At 35.4% G+C, this 17,533-nt stretch overlaps 6 protein-coding genes and 2 pseudogenes across 9 annotated transcripts; 3 read left to right on the forward strand and 5 right to left on the reverse strand.

Annotated features, from left to right (window-relative positions):
- Positions 1 to 3: 3 nt before the first annotated feature.
- Positions 4 to 522, reverse strand: LOC104744110 (putative 2' cyclic ADP-D-ribose synthase BdTIR pseudogene; annotated as a pseudogene).
- A 4,313-nt stretch (positions 523 to 4,835) lies between these two features.
- Positions 4,836 to 6,282, forward strand: LOC104742791 (uncharacterized). The gene is made up of 3 exons (XM_010463842.3): positions 4,836 to 5,117; positions 5,564 to 5,769; positions 5,850 to 6,282. Exons 1-3 carry the CDS (start codon positions 5,028 to 5,030, stop codon positions 6,079 to 6,081), a joined length of 528 nt encoding a protein of 175 aa, XP_010462144.1. The 5' UTR covers positions 4,836 to 5,027; the 3' UTR covers positions 6,082 to 6,282.
- LOC104742790 (lanC-like protein GCR2) lies at positions 6,223 to 8,061 on the reverse strand. 2 transcript variants are annotated; one of them, XM_010463841.3, is made up of 6 exons: positions 7,825 to 8,061; positions 7,554 to 7,732; positions 7,351 to 7,465; positions 7,151 to 7,267; positions 6,756 to 7,070; positions 6,223 to 6,672 (listed from the first exon to the last, which is right to left on the reverse strand). In XM_010463841.3, exons 1-6 carry the CDS (start codon positions 7,996 to 7,998, stop codon positions 6,334 to 6,336), a joined length of 1,239 nt encoding a protein of 412 aa, XP_010462143.1. In that variant the 5' UTR covers positions 7,999 to 8,061; the 3' UTR covers positions 6,223 to 6,333. The 2 variants fall into 2 exon arrangements, with proteins under 2 accessions (XP_010462143.1, XP_087341727.1); XM_087485601.1 differs by having other exon boundaries at positions 7,554 to 7,728; positions 7,825 to 8,032.
- A 96-nt stretch (positions 8,062 to 8,157) lies between these two features.
- Positions 8,158 to 10,062, forward strand: LOC104742793 (ribosome biogenesis protein BRX1 homolog 2). Its single transcript, XM_010463843.3, has 7 exons — positions 8,158 to 8,435; positions 8,519 to 8,660; positions 8,844 to 8,922; positions 9,102 to 9,226; positions 9,332 to 9,502; positions 9,583 to 9,681; positions 9,788 to 10,062. Exons 1-7 carry the CDS (start codon positions 8,224 to 8,226, stop codon positions 9,923 to 9,925), a joined length of 966 nt encoding a protein of 321 aa, XP_010462145.2. The 5' UTR covers positions 8,158 to 8,223; the 3' UTR covers positions 9,926 to 10,062.
- Positions 10,063 to 10,128: 66 nt separating this feature from the next.
- Positions 10,129 to 11,111, reverse strand: LOC104744111 (putative cysteine-rich repeat secretory protein 25). The gene is made up of 2 exons (XM_010465129.3): positions 10,733 to 11,111; positions 10,129 to 10,658 (listed from the first exon to the last, which is right to left on the reverse strand). The coding sequence occupies exons 1-2, from the start codon at positions 11,066 to 11,068 to the stop codon at positions 10,200 to 10,202; spliced, it is 795 nt and encodes a 264-aa protein (XP_010463431.1). The 5' UTR covers positions 11,069 to 11,111; the 3' UTR covers positions 10,129 to 10,199.
- Positions 11,112 to 12,122: 1,011 nt separating this feature from the next.
- LOC104742795 (uncharacterized) lies at positions 12,123 to 13,612 on the forward strand. Of its 2 annotated transcripts, XM_087483101.1 has the most exons (6): positions 12,150 to 12,315; positions 12,408 to 12,594; positions 12,681 to 12,721; positions 12,824 to 12,923; positions 13,007 to 13,240; positions 13,337 to 13,612. In XM_087483101.1, exons 1-6 carry the CDS (start codon positions 12,233 to 12,235, stop codon positions 13,469 to 13,471), a joined length of 780 nt encoding a protein of 259 aa, XP_087339227.1. In that variant the 5' UTR covers positions 12,150 to 12,232; the 3' UTR covers positions 13,472 to 13,612. The 2 variants fall into 2 exon arrangements, with proteins under 2 accessions (XP_010462147.2, XP_087339227.1); XM_010463845.2 differs by having other exon boundaries at positions 12,123 to 12,315; positions 12,681 to 12,923.
- Positions 13,613 to 13,715: 103 nt separating this feature from the next.
- LOC104742794 (stem-specific protein TSJT1-like) lies at positions 13,716 to 15,211 on the reverse strand. The gene is made up of 4 exons (XM_010463844.2): positions 14,773 to 15,211; positions 14,361 to 14,604; positions 14,155 to 14,275; positions 13,716 to 14,062 (listed from the first exon to the last, which is right to left on the reverse strand). Exons 1-4 carry the CDS (start codon positions 14,976 to 14,978, stop codon positions 13,872 to 13,874), a joined length of 762 nt encoding a protein of 253 aa, XP_010462146.2. The 5' UTR covers positions 14,979 to 15,211; the 3' UTR covers positions 13,716 to 13,871.
- A 1,520-nt stretch (positions 15,212 to 16,731) lies between these two features.
- LOC104742796 (protein DOWN-REGULATED IN DIF1 11 pseudogene) lies at positions 16,732 to 17,433 on the reverse strand (annotated as a pseudogene). Its single transcript, XR_015580989.1, has one exon. The product of XR_015580989.1 is annotated as a protein DOWN-REGULATED IN DIF1 11 pseudogene (transcript).
- Between the last annotated feature and the right edge of the window lie 100 nt (positions 17,434 to 17,533).

A 17,533-nucleotide genomic window follows, 5' to 3' on the forward strand; every position in this document is an offset into this window, starting at 1 on the left:
AAATTACCCTCTGTAGGAATCGAACGTGAGTCCAACGATATCTTTAGCTTCTTGGAGAGCCCGTCGAAACCTATGGATTTCATCATCAGAACATGTCAGCCTCTCGATCGTAACATCAAGTTGTGAAGGTTTGATGTCGCAAAATATTGGTATGACTCTCTTCCTAGACTCCATTATAAGAGCAAGCTCGTGGAGACAAAAATAAGAGTCGCAGTAGTTGGGAGAGAAAACGGTTACGGCCACTTTAGAAGTGAGAATGGCGCTGTTGATATGATCAAAAAGCTTGTCTCCGGGCTTCATGTTCTTGCAATCCAAGAATGGACGTAAGTTCCGGGATCTGAGGTTGTCGTAAAGCAATGTTGCGATGTTTCTCTTTGTGTCGGTTCCTCTATGGTTGATGAACACGTCGAGCAGCGGTTTGGGTTTGGCTGATGGTGCGGCAGAGAGAAGATCGAGAAATAAATTGTTGTTTAGCTGAACGGCTTTGGATTCTTTCATGAAGTTGAAAACCCTAGAGATCATGGTTATACTTTCTCGTGCGATGTAATGAATTAGGTTGAGGTTTGGATGATGAATAGGGGCTTTGAGTATCTTAGGTGTATGTGTAACTATGTATGTGTATGTATAAGTAAATATATATATAGGGTTTGAAGTAAAATTGTCGTGGATAAATGGGCTTGAATCAGAGAAGAAGACAAAGAAGAGCAATATGGTGGATTTTGAACAATATAAGAATAGAATGTTTAATAGACGTTGGCCGCGTCAACAAAAATATAGTTCATTTTATAATTATTATAATTTATTGTTTTCCAACCAAATTCTCTGATCGATTAAGTCATGTAAACTTAAAATATTATGTTTTCACTAAATAACCACTCTATAGTATCCATGACAAAGTTTTATACAAATATCTGTCGGATACAATATAATACAATTTTTTAGTGTGACTATATATTATGTTAAGACGATAACATATTTACAGAAAAAAAAAATCATTTTTTCTGAAACAGAGAGTCACCTAAAAATGATACTAAAATTAATGTATTAACCCACAAGAGTTTTATATGTGCTGCCAAAGAAAAAGAAAAAAGAGTCTAAAGTATATATGTATGACTAAATTGTAGAGTACTAAATAATCCAGAACTCTGCACAGACGGACTAGTAGGTTACTAACTTGGGTCCATTGATTTTATTTTCTTTGTTAATTTGTTAACGATAAATTAATAATTAAATACGATATTTCTAAGTAAAGTAATAGACATGTTGAATGCCTATTTCTAAGTATAAGTTGTAAGAAGAATGAAGAATACGAAAGGTAAGGGTAAAAATAATTATGTAGTCGTTGAAATAGATTTGACCATTTCCCGTCAAAGAAGCTAACCATGTGCGCTTGAAAATTCTTTTTCCTCATGTACGAACGAGTTAAAGGAGAAATACATTTTCTTTTTTATTTTGTTTTTGTGTGGCCTCACTATTATAGATTAAGTCAACCAATATAGCTAAATTCGTTATTTAGCTAAATTCGTTAACCAATATAGCTAACCAGTATAGCTAAATTAAGTCAACCAACATAAGCTAAATTCGTTATTTATTTTAAGAGAAGCAATGATTTTGTGAGTTTCTAACATCTCTCTAGCCAAGTACATAATTTTGAATGCATTTTTAATTTAGTTATGAGACTCAAGAGGTTGATGTAGTTAGTTACGTATTACGCTACAAGTAAAATTCATAGAGTCAAATGAATAATATGATCATATTTACCCTTTAGAAATAATAATGTTATCATATTATCATATATCAAATGATGAAATAAAATAGCAATTTGTATTGTTCAAGTGGTAGAAGACTCATTATGTGTGTTAAGGTCAGATATCTGTATATAAACCGAATTGTAAATGCTTTAGGTGATAAGAATATATGGTTCTCTATAGGTAGTTTAGAGTTTTATTCTAAAATCGATCCAAGTTATCAAAAATGGTTAGTACGTTTATACTATCAAAAATGGTAGTTTATGATTTTTCTTTTACCATTTATACTATGAGAAAATAAGTGAATTCCTACGAAAAAATGGTCAAAAATTCATTAAAAAGATGGTCAAATTTTTCAATCCCGAAGTATGTCATAAATAATCTAGGAATGTTTAATATAATTATTGTATTTTTTATTTATCAGAAATTCATTAGATATTTCAATGAATTTCGAACATATTATGCGTTAAAAAATTTAGTTATAAATTTTTGACGAGTTTCCGAGAGATCAAGAAACTGTCAAAATTTCAACACAAATCCCCTCATAATTTCTTTATTTTTTATACAGAATTAAAACTTTTTTAGAAAACTTTTTATTTTTCAATGAAGTTTTGTTTATTTGTAAAACTTTTTAAAAATACAAATTATCATTTTTTTTTGGACGTGACTGTTTTGAATGTACATCTTTTTTACTGAAAATAAAAGGTAAGAAATAATACAGATCGTTGAAACTAAATCAAATTTAAATTTCGATTAACTTGACCACAACATAGTGCACATTCATTGAAACCCTAATCAGAAAGTTTAGACTGATTATATGGATGATATATGTTGCTACCAACGGAAATTATATTGTGATTAATAATTTATCAAAAGAAGACAATCTCTTATTAATGTATTCTATCAACATGATGATTAGTCATAAGAACCTTCTCTACAATTCAACATTTAGAAACAGCTAGTGGATGTAACTTTTTCTAATATAACGTAAAGAAAATGTATAGAGCAAACCCATGGGTTTTATACAGTTTACTCATGGCAATTAAGAAAATATTTGAGGATCACTAAATCTTGATTTATACTTGTTTCGAACTACCAGTTGGTATCAATCCGAAGGAAACTATTTTTTCGGTTTGAATTAAGGTCGATCGACTGATAAAGTCATACTTGTGCCCCAACTTGGATTATACCCTTGGGGAATAAACCAGTCATTTTCTTCATGGCAAAAACAAAACTAACGGTCGTTTAGGTCTCAATGTAGAAGGGACTACAATATAGTAAGACCTCACCTTGGATATACATATATTTTTTGTTTCTATGTTCTCGTTTGATTATAATTTAGCCGACAAAGGTTACAAACTTTCCACGAATACGCTGAGAGAATCTAGTCACGAAGTAGACAAGAAAACATTTATTTATTTTTTCTTTCTCTGACCACACTACGCATGGACTGTTGAATTCGTGCTCTTTAATTTGTTATCATTTGAATTTGATAGACCTTCTCAAGAACACGATGAAAGTTAGAATATAGTCTTGTCCCTTGAACTGAAGAAAAAGACAGGACTCGACCACAAGTCAAGGGAATGCAACAAAGTATTGGGCCAACAATGTCCATTATTTAATATTGATTGTGGATGCAAGATCCGAGTTTTGGTGTATGTCTTGGCTGAAAATTAAATATTTGTGGCTAAGTTCATTTTGGCCCTTTTTCTTTTGATGATCGCTGAACCAACGATACGAAAGAAAACCATTGTATTATTGCTACTTTAAACACAAAATTGCAGAAAGTAATGATGGTGGTGTTTATAAAAAAAAAGACGCAGGAACTGTTTTTGGAACAATAACTGATTGTTTAATATTCCAGCACAGTTACGACTGATTGCCATTCTTTCTTGCGACTGTTTTAACAGTTTCGGTGATAATTTTTAATCTCATAATAGTATATTTTTCCAGTTGCTGTAGCTGATTGAGTCTTTATAGTGCATAAAATCCTTTTTACACCATTATTTATTTTCATATTTTAATTATAATCAAACTAAACCATAATAAATAAAAACTCTACCTACAAACATAATCAAAATAAGTCTTGTCTTTCAGTTTTCTTTTTTTTTAAAAGAAGAATTTTTATCATATTCCATCTTGGGATTTATAGACACAAAAATATCATAAATATCTATTTACAATTGCAAGGAAGTAAAACTGAAATATTAAATGGAACTAAAATCGACAGTAATCCAAAACATGGTTAGCGAACGGAATCTCCCAATATATTTTTATCTCCTCGATGACCAACCCAAATTAAAAAAAAAAAAATTATTCACTAACGATCTATCATACTCTTGACAATTGAACATATCTAATCTAGACCTTCATTTTTGTTTGTAAACCATAAAATTGCGTTTGTTGTAATACGAATAACCATTAGAAAACTATAAACGGCAGGGAATTGCTTGCTACAAATTATGATCATTGTGTTTTGTTAACTCAATGGTTCATATAAGCATCAACCAATCAAAATTCGCGGACATACTAATTTAGCTTCTAGCTACCATGTGAATATATTATATATCTATCGATTCATCTGAAACAACTTTATCCCTGCAATAGTCCAAAAATCACATATCTAGTACGTGGACCTATTTGATTGGCGAAAAGGCTGGATGCAATTGGCCGAGAGAGATAGTGCCTAACCGGGAAAACCGGATTCCGGTTTAACCGCGCACATTTATTTACATGATCAACCGTTTTAAATATATCTAATTAAGCATTCAATTTGACTTTCATAAAGACAATGACTGTTATTTAACGTTCCTAAGTTACGTTTCTTTTTGCCACAAAACAAGTCGAACAATTAAATTAAAAAAATCGCAATATCTTGTTTTTTTTGAGGGATAATTAGTCTTATAAGAACTTTAATTATCAAACAAGTTATATATGTATGATCCCTTTAATTAACCCGTAAATAAGGCAAACGAAACCCTCACCTGCACCACGTGCAGGGGTCCTAATTATTTTATTTACTAACACTAATTTACTGAAACTTAAAAAAAATAGTATATATGTTTAAATTGTTAAAAATATATACATATATTTAAGTTGTCTTTTTTTTTTTTACTATAAAATAAAAGAAAGGAATAGTCATTTCATCTTCTTTAATCCGGTCACAGTCTCTTGACATTTTCGTCTATATATATTACTTAATCAAGAAAACGATACAAGTTACAACTTCGAGGGGAAAGATAAAAAAAACAAGAAAAGCTCTGAGAAAAAAAAATCGTCATGGCTTCAAAGCTGGTGATCGTCATTGTCTTCATTCTAGATCTCATTGCTGTTGGATTAGCCATTGCCGCTGAACAAAGAAGAAGTGTCGTAAGAATCACCTCTCTCTCTCTTTAATTTTACTGCTCGTTACTCTCTTTCAGATTTCTCTTGAAGTCAAATTTTGGTTTATGAGATTGTAATCTATATTTAGATAAATATGTGAGAATAGTGTTTAGACTTCAAATTACTTGTGAGTTTTTTTTTGGTTCCAAAATCTCTGTCGGTGCGATCTCTTGTAGTGGACTCTTTATCAGATCTGATTCAAGAATCATGTTTCTTGATCAATACGGAGCTGAAAAATGGAATCTAGCAGTAGAGTATATATCTCAAGATTTCGGATGAATTTAAAAGGAACCATATGAAGAATGAGATTTGATTACTGTATTGTAGATCTTAATGCAATGGTTTTGTTGTAGATTAGTGGTTTGGTGTAGAAGGAAATGGCTGAAGATCTATCTTAAGTTTCTCGAATTCTTTGTTTTGTTGTTTTGCAGGGTACGGTTGTTCCAGACAAGGAGAAGGTTTATGAGTATTGTGAGTATGGCTCAGACATAGCTACAAGTTATGGAGCTGGTGCATTTGTGCTCCTCTTGATTAGTCAAGTCATTATTATGATAGCTAGCCGGTGTTTCTGCTGCGGCAAAGCTCTTAACCCCGGTGGTTCAAGAGCTTGTGCTATTATGCTCTTCCTCGTTTGTTGGTAAAGCTCTATGCTTATCAAAATCTCGTAGGGTTTCACTCATTTAGTACTAACCCATCATTGTCATTGGTTTTGGACAGGGTGTTTTTCTTGATTGCTGAGATATGTTTGCTTGCCGGATCAATCAGAAACGCGTACCACACTAAGTACAGGAGGATGTGGAACATTGATAGCCCACCAAGCTGTGAAGTGATCCGTAAAGGAGTGTTTGCTGCTGGTGCTTCCTTTGCTCTCTTCACTGCTATCGTCTCTCAGTTCTACTACATCTCCTATTCGCGTGCTCGAAATGATTACCGAAACCCACATTACTAGTGCGTGCAAGAAAAACCTACACCCTGAATGAGTTTGTCCATTTATTATTATCCACTCACTGATCAAATAGGATATTAAACTTTGATTATGTTAGAGATTTGCTTCTTGCTTGTATTCGTTAAGCTTCTGAACCACATTTGCTTTTTAGTTTTCTTGTGATGTATAAAATCTTATATAATATAGACAGCTATTTTACATTCACTCATTCAGCAGTATCTAAGCTTTATTGTTACTTGGGGAGGTTTATACATTTTAGAGCTCATAGCCTGGAAACACAGCTTGTCTTGGATCGTTCATGTCGAGAAACATGTAAGCCATTCCTCCGATACCTTCAAAGAGAGAAAAGGGTCCATCTCCTCCATGCATCTTACCTTCTGAGATGAGCTTCTCTGATCTATCCAGGAGGAAAGACGCGAAAGCTTTTGCTCGGAACAAATACTCTGGTTTCCCTGTTAACCGGTATAGAGAAAGAAACACGTATGTGTTCCCACTGATACCGTGACAGATTCCTACTCGTTTAAGCAATCCACGGTTCCACACAACTTCTCCAGCCTCCATTGCTGCCTCTACGAATTCCTTTGTCTTAAAAACCTGAGCAATATCCAGAAATGAGTTTTGCATTGTGGTTTTTACTGATAAGAGCATTTCAACCTACAACAAAGAAAGGTTAGTACCTGAGCTGCCTTTACGAGGGTGAGAGCAACACCAGGAGCACCGTGACACCAGTGAACTAGGCGATCTGATTCGCTTCCTTCACTAGATGGGTAATTTCCACTAGGAAAACGGTTTTGTATCATATAGCTTAATGTACATTTGACATCTTGGACTTCATCTGGTTCAAGTTCCATATGCATCAAAACATTCATGATCCCAGCTGAACCGTGTGCAGCACCCCAGTACCTCTTGCCGTGCCACTCGTACATCAACGGACAACTTCCTCTTTTCCCTAGTTGTCTTCCTCCCCTGAAGATTTCCTCAACCACTGACCTCTGAAGTTATAGAAACCAGATGGCTAATTTTGAACTTTCTTGAGTCAAACAACCAAAAGAAACTTTAAAAACTTTATTACCATTCTTGCAGATGATACACTCTCCTGACCAATATGCTTATTCAAGAACAAACATGACCACAAGTATCCTGCTCTACCATATAGCAACTCGTATGGCAAGTCACAAGGAAGCCTAATCTGTTAAAGGACAAATTTTGCAACACTCAAGCAGAGTACAACAACTCAAGTCATCTATTTGCAAAAACAGAAACTGTACTAACTTCATTGAAACGGGCCAAGTAACGATCACGCAACTGGTCATCACCTAAATGCTTGGCAGCAACAGCACCAAGAGCACATACACCAACATGACCACATATAAATGTCACAACACGCCTGTTCAAAAACCACACTCATCATGCGTCAATCAGCCTAAAATTACTCATAATATCTATTTTAATCACTTAAAAAAAGAGGACTTTACTCAGAATCTCTTGAAGCTACATAACAAGCATCAACAATCTCTAAGCATAACTTAAGATCATCTTCGTTTCTTGTGACTTGATAAGACTTGAACAAGAGATGAGCCGTCCCAAGAACTCCAGTATACAAGCTATAGTCTCGAACACGTTTTCCAGATCGTTCCCATGTCTCCGACACTACCTTCAAAAACACAGAATTGAAATTTCAGTAGCTTACAAACCAAATCCAATACCAAACACTTAAAATCAAACTGAAGAGTGAGTTTTTTTTACCGTATCTTTGAGGCTTAGAGCAAGTCTCTGAAGCTTCTTGGACAATGATTTGTACGGAAGTGAGAGCAGTTTCGTCAACGAATCTTTATCAACGCCGGCAACATTTTCCTCATCTCCGGCGGATTCTTCCGGTACAAAGTCTGGCATCTCGTTTCGGAAGAAACGTTCTCCCATCTCTCTTCACTCTCACTAAGCGGTGCTGAGCGACGAAGTGATGATGACACACATCGTTTGCTTAAAAAGCTGGAAAATTATTAATGGGCCTTAAAATGGCCCAATAAGGCCCAGCCCATGGTTTTTTTTGGTCTCTTTGACCTTAAAACTCTTTGCTAAACCTAAAACCCTAGTTTGCGTTGATATCAATTGACAACGTCTCTGCGCGGACCGAGAAGCTAAAAAATGGGGAGGAAGCGGAAGCACAGCGAGACGGAAGCTCCGGTACCGGTGAAGAAGAGCGATGAGTCTGCCCCGGAGAGACCCAAAAGAACTCTGTTGGGATGGAAAGATAAAAGCGAAGGCGAAGCGGAGAAATCTAAAGCTTTGTCTTCTTCGTCTGTGTTCAGGAATAAAGAGAAGGTTTTGGTTACGTGTTCCCGTCGGATTAGTTACAGGTTTGAGTTTAACTTTGTTAAATTTGTTTTTGGTTTGGTTGTGTTTTAGGGTTTGGAATTGATTTTGTGTGTTTTGTGTGAAGGTATCGGCATCTGATGCTGAACATGGTTTCGCTTCTACCACACTGTAAGAAGGACAGTAAAGTTGAAGCTAAGAGCAGCAAAGGTGCGACTTTGAATGAGCTTATTGAGCTTAAGGGTTCTTCTTCCTGTTTGTTTTTCGAGGTAAAGGTTCCATCTTTACTACTTATCTCTAGGCTTAGCTTTTGTTCATTTAGCCTCAAACCTTAGAAACTTGTGATTAGGATACCCTATGAAAGCTTATGTATATGTACTTATTGATGTAAATGGACGATCTTTGAATGTATTGGTTGATTGATTTGTGTTTGTTTGTGTTTCCATTTGCAGTGTAGGAAACATAAAGATCTTTACTTATGGATGGTCAAATCCCCTGCTGGACCGTCGGTGAAGTTCTTGGTTAATGCTGGTAAGTCTTTAACTTCTCAAAGTTTAGTTTTTAAGCGATAAGTTTCTGATATATGTAGGCTCATGTTTAGCTATGATGGGTTTAATCAGCTTGTATCTAGTTCTATAACTGTGTTCTGTTTCTGGAACCATGAATTGTTGGTTAAATGGGTTTTCACTTTTGTTTTCTGTATTTTGAAGTACACACAATGGAAGAGCTGAAACTTACTGGAAATCACCTAAAAGGGTCGCGTCCGCTTTTGACGTTCTCATCCAACTTTGAGAAAGATGCCCACTGGAAACTCTTGAAGGAGATGCTTACTCAGGTTGTTACCAGATTCATTTTCGCGTATAATGTTATTTGGTCCGTTAGTTCTCGATAACATCTAAGACTTCCACATCCTAATTAGTTTGTTTTCTTTCGTTTTCAGATATTTGGAGTCCCTAAGGAACACAGGAAATCTAAGCCTTACCATGACCATGTATTCGTTTTCTCCATTGTCGATGACCATATATGGTTCCGGAACTACCAGATATCAGTTCCTCACAATGAATCAGATAAGGTTGCAAAAGGTGGCCTGGATAAAATGACCCTTATCGAGGTTTGTAGACAAAAGAGTTCTAATTTTGAGTAGTATTTTGCCTGTGAATTCGACTGAGTGCAATGTACTATTGACAACAGGTTGGTCCAAGGTTTTGTTTAAATCCAATCAAGATATTCGGAGGCAGCTTTGGAGGACCAACACTTTATGAGAATCCGTTCTACGTATCTCCAAATCAGGTATCATCGATCAATGTTCTATTTGCAAACCTGATCTAAAGACAGTTAAATTCATACTGAATCTTAGGACATTCCTGAAGCAAATTTTAACTGTCTGTGTCTTTAGATTCGAGCTTTGGAAAAGAGAAATAAAGCCGGGAAATTCGCTAAAAAGATCAAGGCTAAGACAAGGAGAAAGATGCATGAGCTCTCAAACCCATTGGAGCCTGATGAGTTTGCAGATATGTGGAAAGATGATAAATGATCAGGTTTCAAGAAATTGTAACAGTTCACTTTTGTCTTACTGTTCTTTAAGTTTTTCCCTTTATTGTGCACGATCAAACAGAATCAGATTTTGTCTTACAATATTGTTGTTTACATCGTTGAGAGTATTTACAAAAACAGTAGAGAGCATCAAAGAACAAACAACTTATGTTTTCAATCAGTTTTCTTGTTCCTTCCATTAACTTGAGAGACCAATTAGCTTCACTTCATTAGAAGATAATGTGATCTGGAATGTCCTTTTTTTGGAGCTTTCATTAGATAGTCTTTTGAGTTTGTACAAAAGGGTAAAGCTCGTATCTAAAATTACTGTTGGGATTCAAAAATCTTCCTCCTTGTTTACCATTGCAGCATCTTGGAAGCTTCGCCATTATCCCATCCAAACACACACTGCAATTTTTAACCGATAAATCTTGCGTGCATTGCACCATTGCATACAACTTCATCTTCCCGAGACTTTCCTCCCCGGCGGCATACATGTAGTCTTTTCTGTAGGGCTTTTGCTCTTTCCTACTTGCTTTCTCCTTCAGCTTGTAAAGGAGAGCCTTCGTATTCTTGTTGAATGACTTTGTATCGCCGTTCACATCTTTTGCGTTGTACAAAAAGAAAATGTGCTTGTTATCGATCTCCCCGTAGGTATAGATCGAAGAAAGGTCAAGTATACAGTTGTCGTACCATATTATTCTCCCTTTGTTGTTCGGACATAGTCTACGAATCTGTCACATATCAAGAACTATGTTATTTTGTAATTTGTTACATAGTTATTTTTGCACTATGATCATTCATTTACCCTAGAGAAGGCAGTGGTAAGGCAAGATCGGCACTTGGATTCAGAGGTGTCTCCCCGACACTGGAACTTGGCGTAGATGGCACTACCATTACTACCAGCGCTTCCGCTGCCGAAACCGTAGCCTAGATCGGCACCAATAAAATCGAGGATAACTTTAACACTGCTCTCGTATGAACTCTCCGACTTGTATGTCCCGTCACTTTTGATGCATACGTGTTGTAGATATGCATTGGTCTGGTTTAGGGACAAAACACTCTGTATAAAAGGGAGTTGCAAGGTCACCGCTGCCAAGATAGAGACTGAAACAAAACGTTTCGATACAGAGGAAGAAGACATCGTGTCCAGAGGACGGTGATCTTGTAATTAATTTTATTAGATCAGTCATGTATTGAGTTGAAATGTTTATATCAGGAGAGAGGAGTTTTGGGATGGGACTTGGTATTTACGGCGAGGGAAGAGGATGACCAATGAAAATGTCAAATTTGAAAGATTTAAAAATATAAGATTACTCAATTTGTTCCAACCTTTATATAGCTTCTTGGTTTGCATCATCACTAGCTAGTAACTAATGAAAGTGTTTACTGTTGTTTGCATTGTCGAGGTAATTTACAAAAAACAGAACAGAACAGAACCGAATCTTCGATGAAACCTGATCCGGTTCAATACCTTTTCCTTTGTGACATTTGTGATCTTGTTAAAATGTTAACGAATAAAAAACTCTTTCTACATGATGCATATATATAAAATTGGCCATATGTGCCACCTCATCATCTCTCCACTGTGTTTTGTTTAACGTCTTCGTTTCACTCTCTCTCAAATTAGTAAAAAAAAAGTGTTAGAAATTGTTGCACATTACACATTATATGACTTCTCCTTGCATAATCAGCACTAGAGTCGAACTACCACCACCAAAGCAAGCTAAGACCAAAGAATAATTTGGATCATATGACTTCTTAAACTTGCGTGCTACCATAAACGGACCACTTCTTGTATATTATTAGTATATTAAGAAAAGAAAAAAAGTCTTGATCGTTCCACCATACAGTCATACACATGACTCGTCCATCAGTCGAGTAAAAAGCTAGAGAGAAAAAGTGGAATAACTTTGGAAATGTTGATACTTTGCATCTTCCCATTTTACTTACAGTAGCAAGTTTATGCCAATAGTAATAGAAGCCACTTTTTCAGTTCACACAACTATAAAGGTAAAATGCAACACAGATACACGGTTTCCTGGGTTACTCAATGGGGAAGAGAGTAAGATGGTGGCAGAAAAAATTAAAACCTATAACCAAAAATGGATAAAAAGCTCGTAAGCGCGTGGAGTGGTTACGTTGGAAGAAGATCAGAAGAACAAGTAAAGCAAAAAGCAGAGCAGAGCCAGAGGTCATCTCTCGGCTATAAATATAGAGAAGGAGTCACAACACAAAAACATCACAGAGCAAGAGTATCAAATAGCAAACAGAAAAAAATTTATACACTCTTTAGAGAAAAAAAGAAATGGGTGTCGTAGCATTCGAGTGGGCAGAGGTAGGTGACAACCAACTGACGCTTGTGATGAACAGAGACAATTGGGCAAACAGGCAAGTTTTATTTTTGTTGAACCGACGTACGTTGCAAGTTATAACAATGTTGGTGACTTTTATTTTATGGTTTTGTTTGATGGATTTAATAGGGAAATAAGTAGGGCGTCTCGGGATGTTCTGAGTGAGAGTCTGAGTGGTCGGTGCAAAGATAATGGCGGAACGTGGTTTGCTATTTCTGCAAAAGGCCGAGTCGCGTTTCTCATGAGTAAAACGTTGTTGGAAGACAAGGTTGATAAAGACGGTGGATCCGAGTTGTACCCCATTGAATTCATGAAGGTTTGTTTCAATTTTGTCTTCTTTTTTTTGGTTCTTCAAACATATTTTTGGTTTGATCATGGTATTGTGCTCTGTTTGATTTGCAGAATAACATGAGTCTAGAGGAGTTTGCCGATCATGTGGCACGGTATGAAAAGGATAGACATGACAAACTGGATGATCAGAACAATGGGTGGTCCTATAGCCTTATAGTCGCTGACATGACTTTGAATTCAATGGTTCATATCAGGAAACCCCATATACTTACGCCTGATGTCTTGACTGAAACGGTTTCGTTTGGTGTGCACACACTTTCTCCTGACGGCGGTCTCGATTCCACAGAAGCTAGGGTAAATTATTATCAAGTACAAGTGTTTCGTATAGTTGTTGGTAGCTTTTTCAAACCCTCTTTTTTTTGGTTTTTGTTGCGCAGGATTTGTGCCTGAGAGGCTGTTTTAATCAGCTGATTGGTGTTACCAAACCACAAGATTTCTCCACATGTGGAGCTTTTATATGTGGAGAAGCCACCACAGACAGCTTTAGTGATTCGGTAAACCGTCAACTAACACGGTTTGAGAATTTTGTTAATAGATTTATGTGTACTCCTGTGAAAGAAGGTCAACCAACGGTGTATATGGAAACGACGTCTCAGCATACTGATGACCAAGTACGAATCTTTTATCTAAACGTTTTCATTGATCCATTCTCCTTACGTACCATCGTTATAATTTACTTAAATCTCTTTCTTTTGATTTTGATTCAGCTTGGAATGCCACGCTTTGGAACAACAAGTGCGACAGCATTAGTGGTGGAACGCACTGGGGAAGTAACGTTCTTTGAGAATTACAGGGAAACTGATGGTCGTTGGACCGGGAAAGGCTTCACTTTCAAAATATAGATCTCTCTACTCTAATTAACATTGTTGTACGATTCAGGGAAACCTATTTCCTTGATCGCACTATATCTATAGTAGTCTAAGAAGTAAAAGAAAAGAGCATTATGCTTAAAATAAAATAAATAAATTGTTGGATTTCTATAACTTTCCTTCGGCACAACTTAAAAGTTCATTTTATATTTTCTATCTACACAATTCTTGAGCTGTTTATCTATAGTTTCTCTCAACCCCATTGCATCATCACTAGTAGTAACTAATGAAAGTGTTTATTGTTGTTTGCATTGTCGAAGGTAATTTACAAAAAAAAAAAAAACAGAACAGAACAAACAGAACATGGCATTCAAAAGAACACAAGACTATAGAAGGTTTCCTCAATCAGACTTCTTCTTTATCCTTGCTTGCATTAACGAGAATTCGCTAGAGCCCAATTAGCTTCACTTCCTCTTCTTGGAATGCTACTGATCTTTGAACAAGCATCGACTTTAAAGTTAGCTCCACATATAACTCCTTCACTATCAATCCTCGGCATTGCCTTCATCTTATTCTTCGGATGCTCAAAACTCATCAAACCAGTCTCACTATGAAACATACAACCTGAAACAACATTACACAAAACATATTAACTCTAATCTCCACATTATTACTATGATCGATCATTGAACTCAAAACTGAACCTGTTTACTTACCAGCTGGAAAAGGCGCAAACGATTTGGCACAACTTAGCTTAATGATCTTAAGATCATCAGACATAACAACAGATCCATCTGCAGCTATACCCCAATACAAACTCTCTACTCCATCAGATCCCTAAAGCCAATTCAAAAACATTGTCAAATAAAACTCTCGTAAAAATGTAAAGATTTTGGTTTAAAGTATCAGTTCTTTTTATTACCAGAGATGCAAAAACAGAGGAGGTTTGAGTATCATAGACGACAAAAGCAAAGCTTCCTTCAAGACCTCTAAGAACTTGATCAGCTGGATAAGGACCACGATCACGAAGTGTTCGATAAGCCTCGATCACAAACATAGCTTCGTTTGAAGTTTTTCCAGACAAACCGTATTGCTTGTTCAAATCGCAGAGATTGTTCAATGTTCCAAGAAACACACAGTAGATTCCATCGATTCCACAGAACACCCTGAAACAATCGTCACGGTAAGAAACAAGATTAAATAGATTTGATTTTTACAAACAAGATTAAATAGATTTGATTTTTACTGTAAAAAAAACAAGATTAAAGATTTGATTTTTTTTCCGGTAAGAACAAGACTAGGGGCTTGTGTTAGAGAAATGGGTAATAAATAACCTTTGGTGATGAGAGTTTTGGGAACGGACGAAAGCGAGAACGGCGGAGTCACCGAAGTTCATTGAGAAAGCTGTATCGGGGTGGTGAGAGAGGAAGTCTGAGAGAGTTTCTCCGGGAAGTTTAGGGTTTTCGCCGGTGACATTAGACCCCGGACTGTTTAGTTCTTCCGGTGGATGAGCAAACGTTTTGTGAAAAATAGCCAACATTTTTTTTTTGTTGTTTAAATCTTTTTGTGTGTTTTTGATATATGAGAAAATGTGATATGTTTTTTCTTGGTGAAGAAGAAGTGAGTGTCTTTATACGAAAACGTATTTGTTTTTGTGGAATTTTGATTTACACGAAAACGTTGAAAAGTGAGAAAATTGACGTGGAGATGACTAAGGTTTGTTGTTTGGATAAGATCTTTGTCTCGCAGATCTCGATGTGCTCTCTCTTATCCAATTTATTTTAGTATACTTATTGATAATTATTATGCCCTCCGTTAATGGCCAACAAGAACCAATTAGTTTTCAGAAAACGAATCATTCATTATTTTTTAGAACTTTTCTCTCTATTTGACGGCCATATATATCTTCATATTAAACCTGAAATGCTAGATGGTTCTTTCAAGGCTGAGAACAATCTCATGAGTGGGTTTGTTACTCTGGTCACCGTGTCCTAGAGCCCATGAGCTACTTATACCCCACGTGCATATACCTAACGCATCAGAAATATATGAAACAGAGAGACTTATGGTTTTAGGCTTGGAAAACAAGTAACAATCCAGGGTTACAATAATACATAACCATTAGAGCTGCGGCATGTGTATGACCAGCAGCACAAACACGAAGTATATGAACACCTTTGGTTGTAAAAGCATGAATAAGATGTGGCCTAAGTTCATTTCCGAAAATTTCCATTACCAAGACAGAGGTCGGAATCGTCGCCAAAAGAGTAAACCGATCCATCCTTTGTTACAGCCAAGACGGCAAGACATATAGGCATCAATTCTACACATCTTCTAATTTCCTGCTCATGGCCAAGAGTCCCAAACATATTTGACCCCCAAGAGTATACATTAAACACCTTGATCACCATTGTGAATATCTTCCCGTTGTTACTTGCATTTGCAAAAGATAAACATAAGAAATTAGATCATAACCATATCATATGGTATGTAACAAGCCACGTTCTTTAAAACTATATTGCATCAATTACAAAAATCATCACAAGAAACCTGATATAGTCCAGTATACGAGGAAAAATTAACAAGTGTGAAATAAACAACTATATAATATCCAGCATTGTTTAGTTAGTTATGTTAATTAATTTTAATTTATTTACTAATCAAAATTCATTTGATTTAAATTTATAAATAATGAATAGATAATGTACCAACTATAACATATGAGAGTTATAAATATGCAATAATTGCATATTAATATATTTTTAACATTAAAAAAAACGTGAAAGCATTACTATGACAATAATATGGGAGGTTACGAACAAATATATTTTTATATTAATTTTCAATATATCAGTATTTTTAATTAGTGCCGTTTAATGTGTAATGCAATATCGTTTTTGTTTATACTTCTACAAACAATAAAGTAAAGCTTATTGAAATATTACATACTAAAAAAGATATGTGAATATGTTAGAAAATAATAAAACATCGAAAGTATATAATAATCTCCGCCAATAGATCTAAATTTTTTGTAAACATCGAAAGTATATAAACATCAAAACTATATAATATTCATTTGATTATTTAATAATCTCCACCAATAGATCTAAATTTGTTGTTATAGCTGTCAAACCATTTATTTTGCATTTATGAATTTAAATTAAAAATATGAAAGTTAAAGAATAAATAAGTATAATCTACTAAGGGAAAACCTTGCAAAAAGATGGGTGGAAAGAAAAGTTATAACTTTAAACAGAAACAGAGTTTTTGGTGTGAAATTCTCAAGAAGACGATTTAGAGATCGAAGACCAATGTGGATAGAGTTAATTAACGGGAAAAAACAAGTCACGCCCCCATAATTTATTAAGTTGGGCGTATAAATAGATTTTCGAAATATAATTTTATAATTTTTATTTTTGGTTGCACACCATAATCTTTATGTCTAATAAAAAAATTATAAAATTGTTATCAATCATTCAAGAATCAAGTTTCAAAAGCGAGAGGAGCACCAATCTTAGGAGCAGTGGTCTGAACACATTTGTTCCACATCTTCTTGCTCCTTGGAAGAATCTCATTAGCAACATCTTTTAGCTCATAAGTGGCAAAGACAAAATTCATGAGTCCTTCGTGACAATCTCTTCCAATCTTCAAAAAGTTCTCACAGCATTCCTCCGACACTGGCTTGTCGTTGATCAATCCTTTTGCCATCTCGACGCCGCATTTCGAGCTCATTTTATCGGAACAATCTTGGAGAAAATTGATGCGTTGTATCGTCATGTGGTGTAGGAGTTCGTGGTCGTACTCGTAAGCTGCAGTTGGTTCGTATGCTAATGAAGACATTGGAATGATCTCTTCTTCTTCTTGAGCTGGAGTTTGAGAAACCATTGATGTGGTGGCTATGAGAAGAAACGTGATCAGAATTGTTTTCTCCATTTTCTTGTTCTTGTAATGAATAAAAAAGATTTGGTGATCTAGGCTTTTTATATTTTATTTTATACTGGTTTGTAACGACTAGCTTTTTATGTTACTGGTCGGTCATTAAAGGATAGGTTGATTGATTGTTATTTTTAAAATGTTACTTCTTGATTAATATTA

This window comes from Camelina sativa, chromosome 14 (assembly GCF_030686135.1).
Source record: "Camelina sativa cultivar CO46 ecotype springtype chromosome 14, ASM3068613v1".
Classification (NCBI taxonomy): domain Eukaryota; kingdom Viridiplantae; phylum Streptophyta; class Magnoliopsida; order Brassicales; family Brassicaceae; genus Camelina; species Camelina sativa.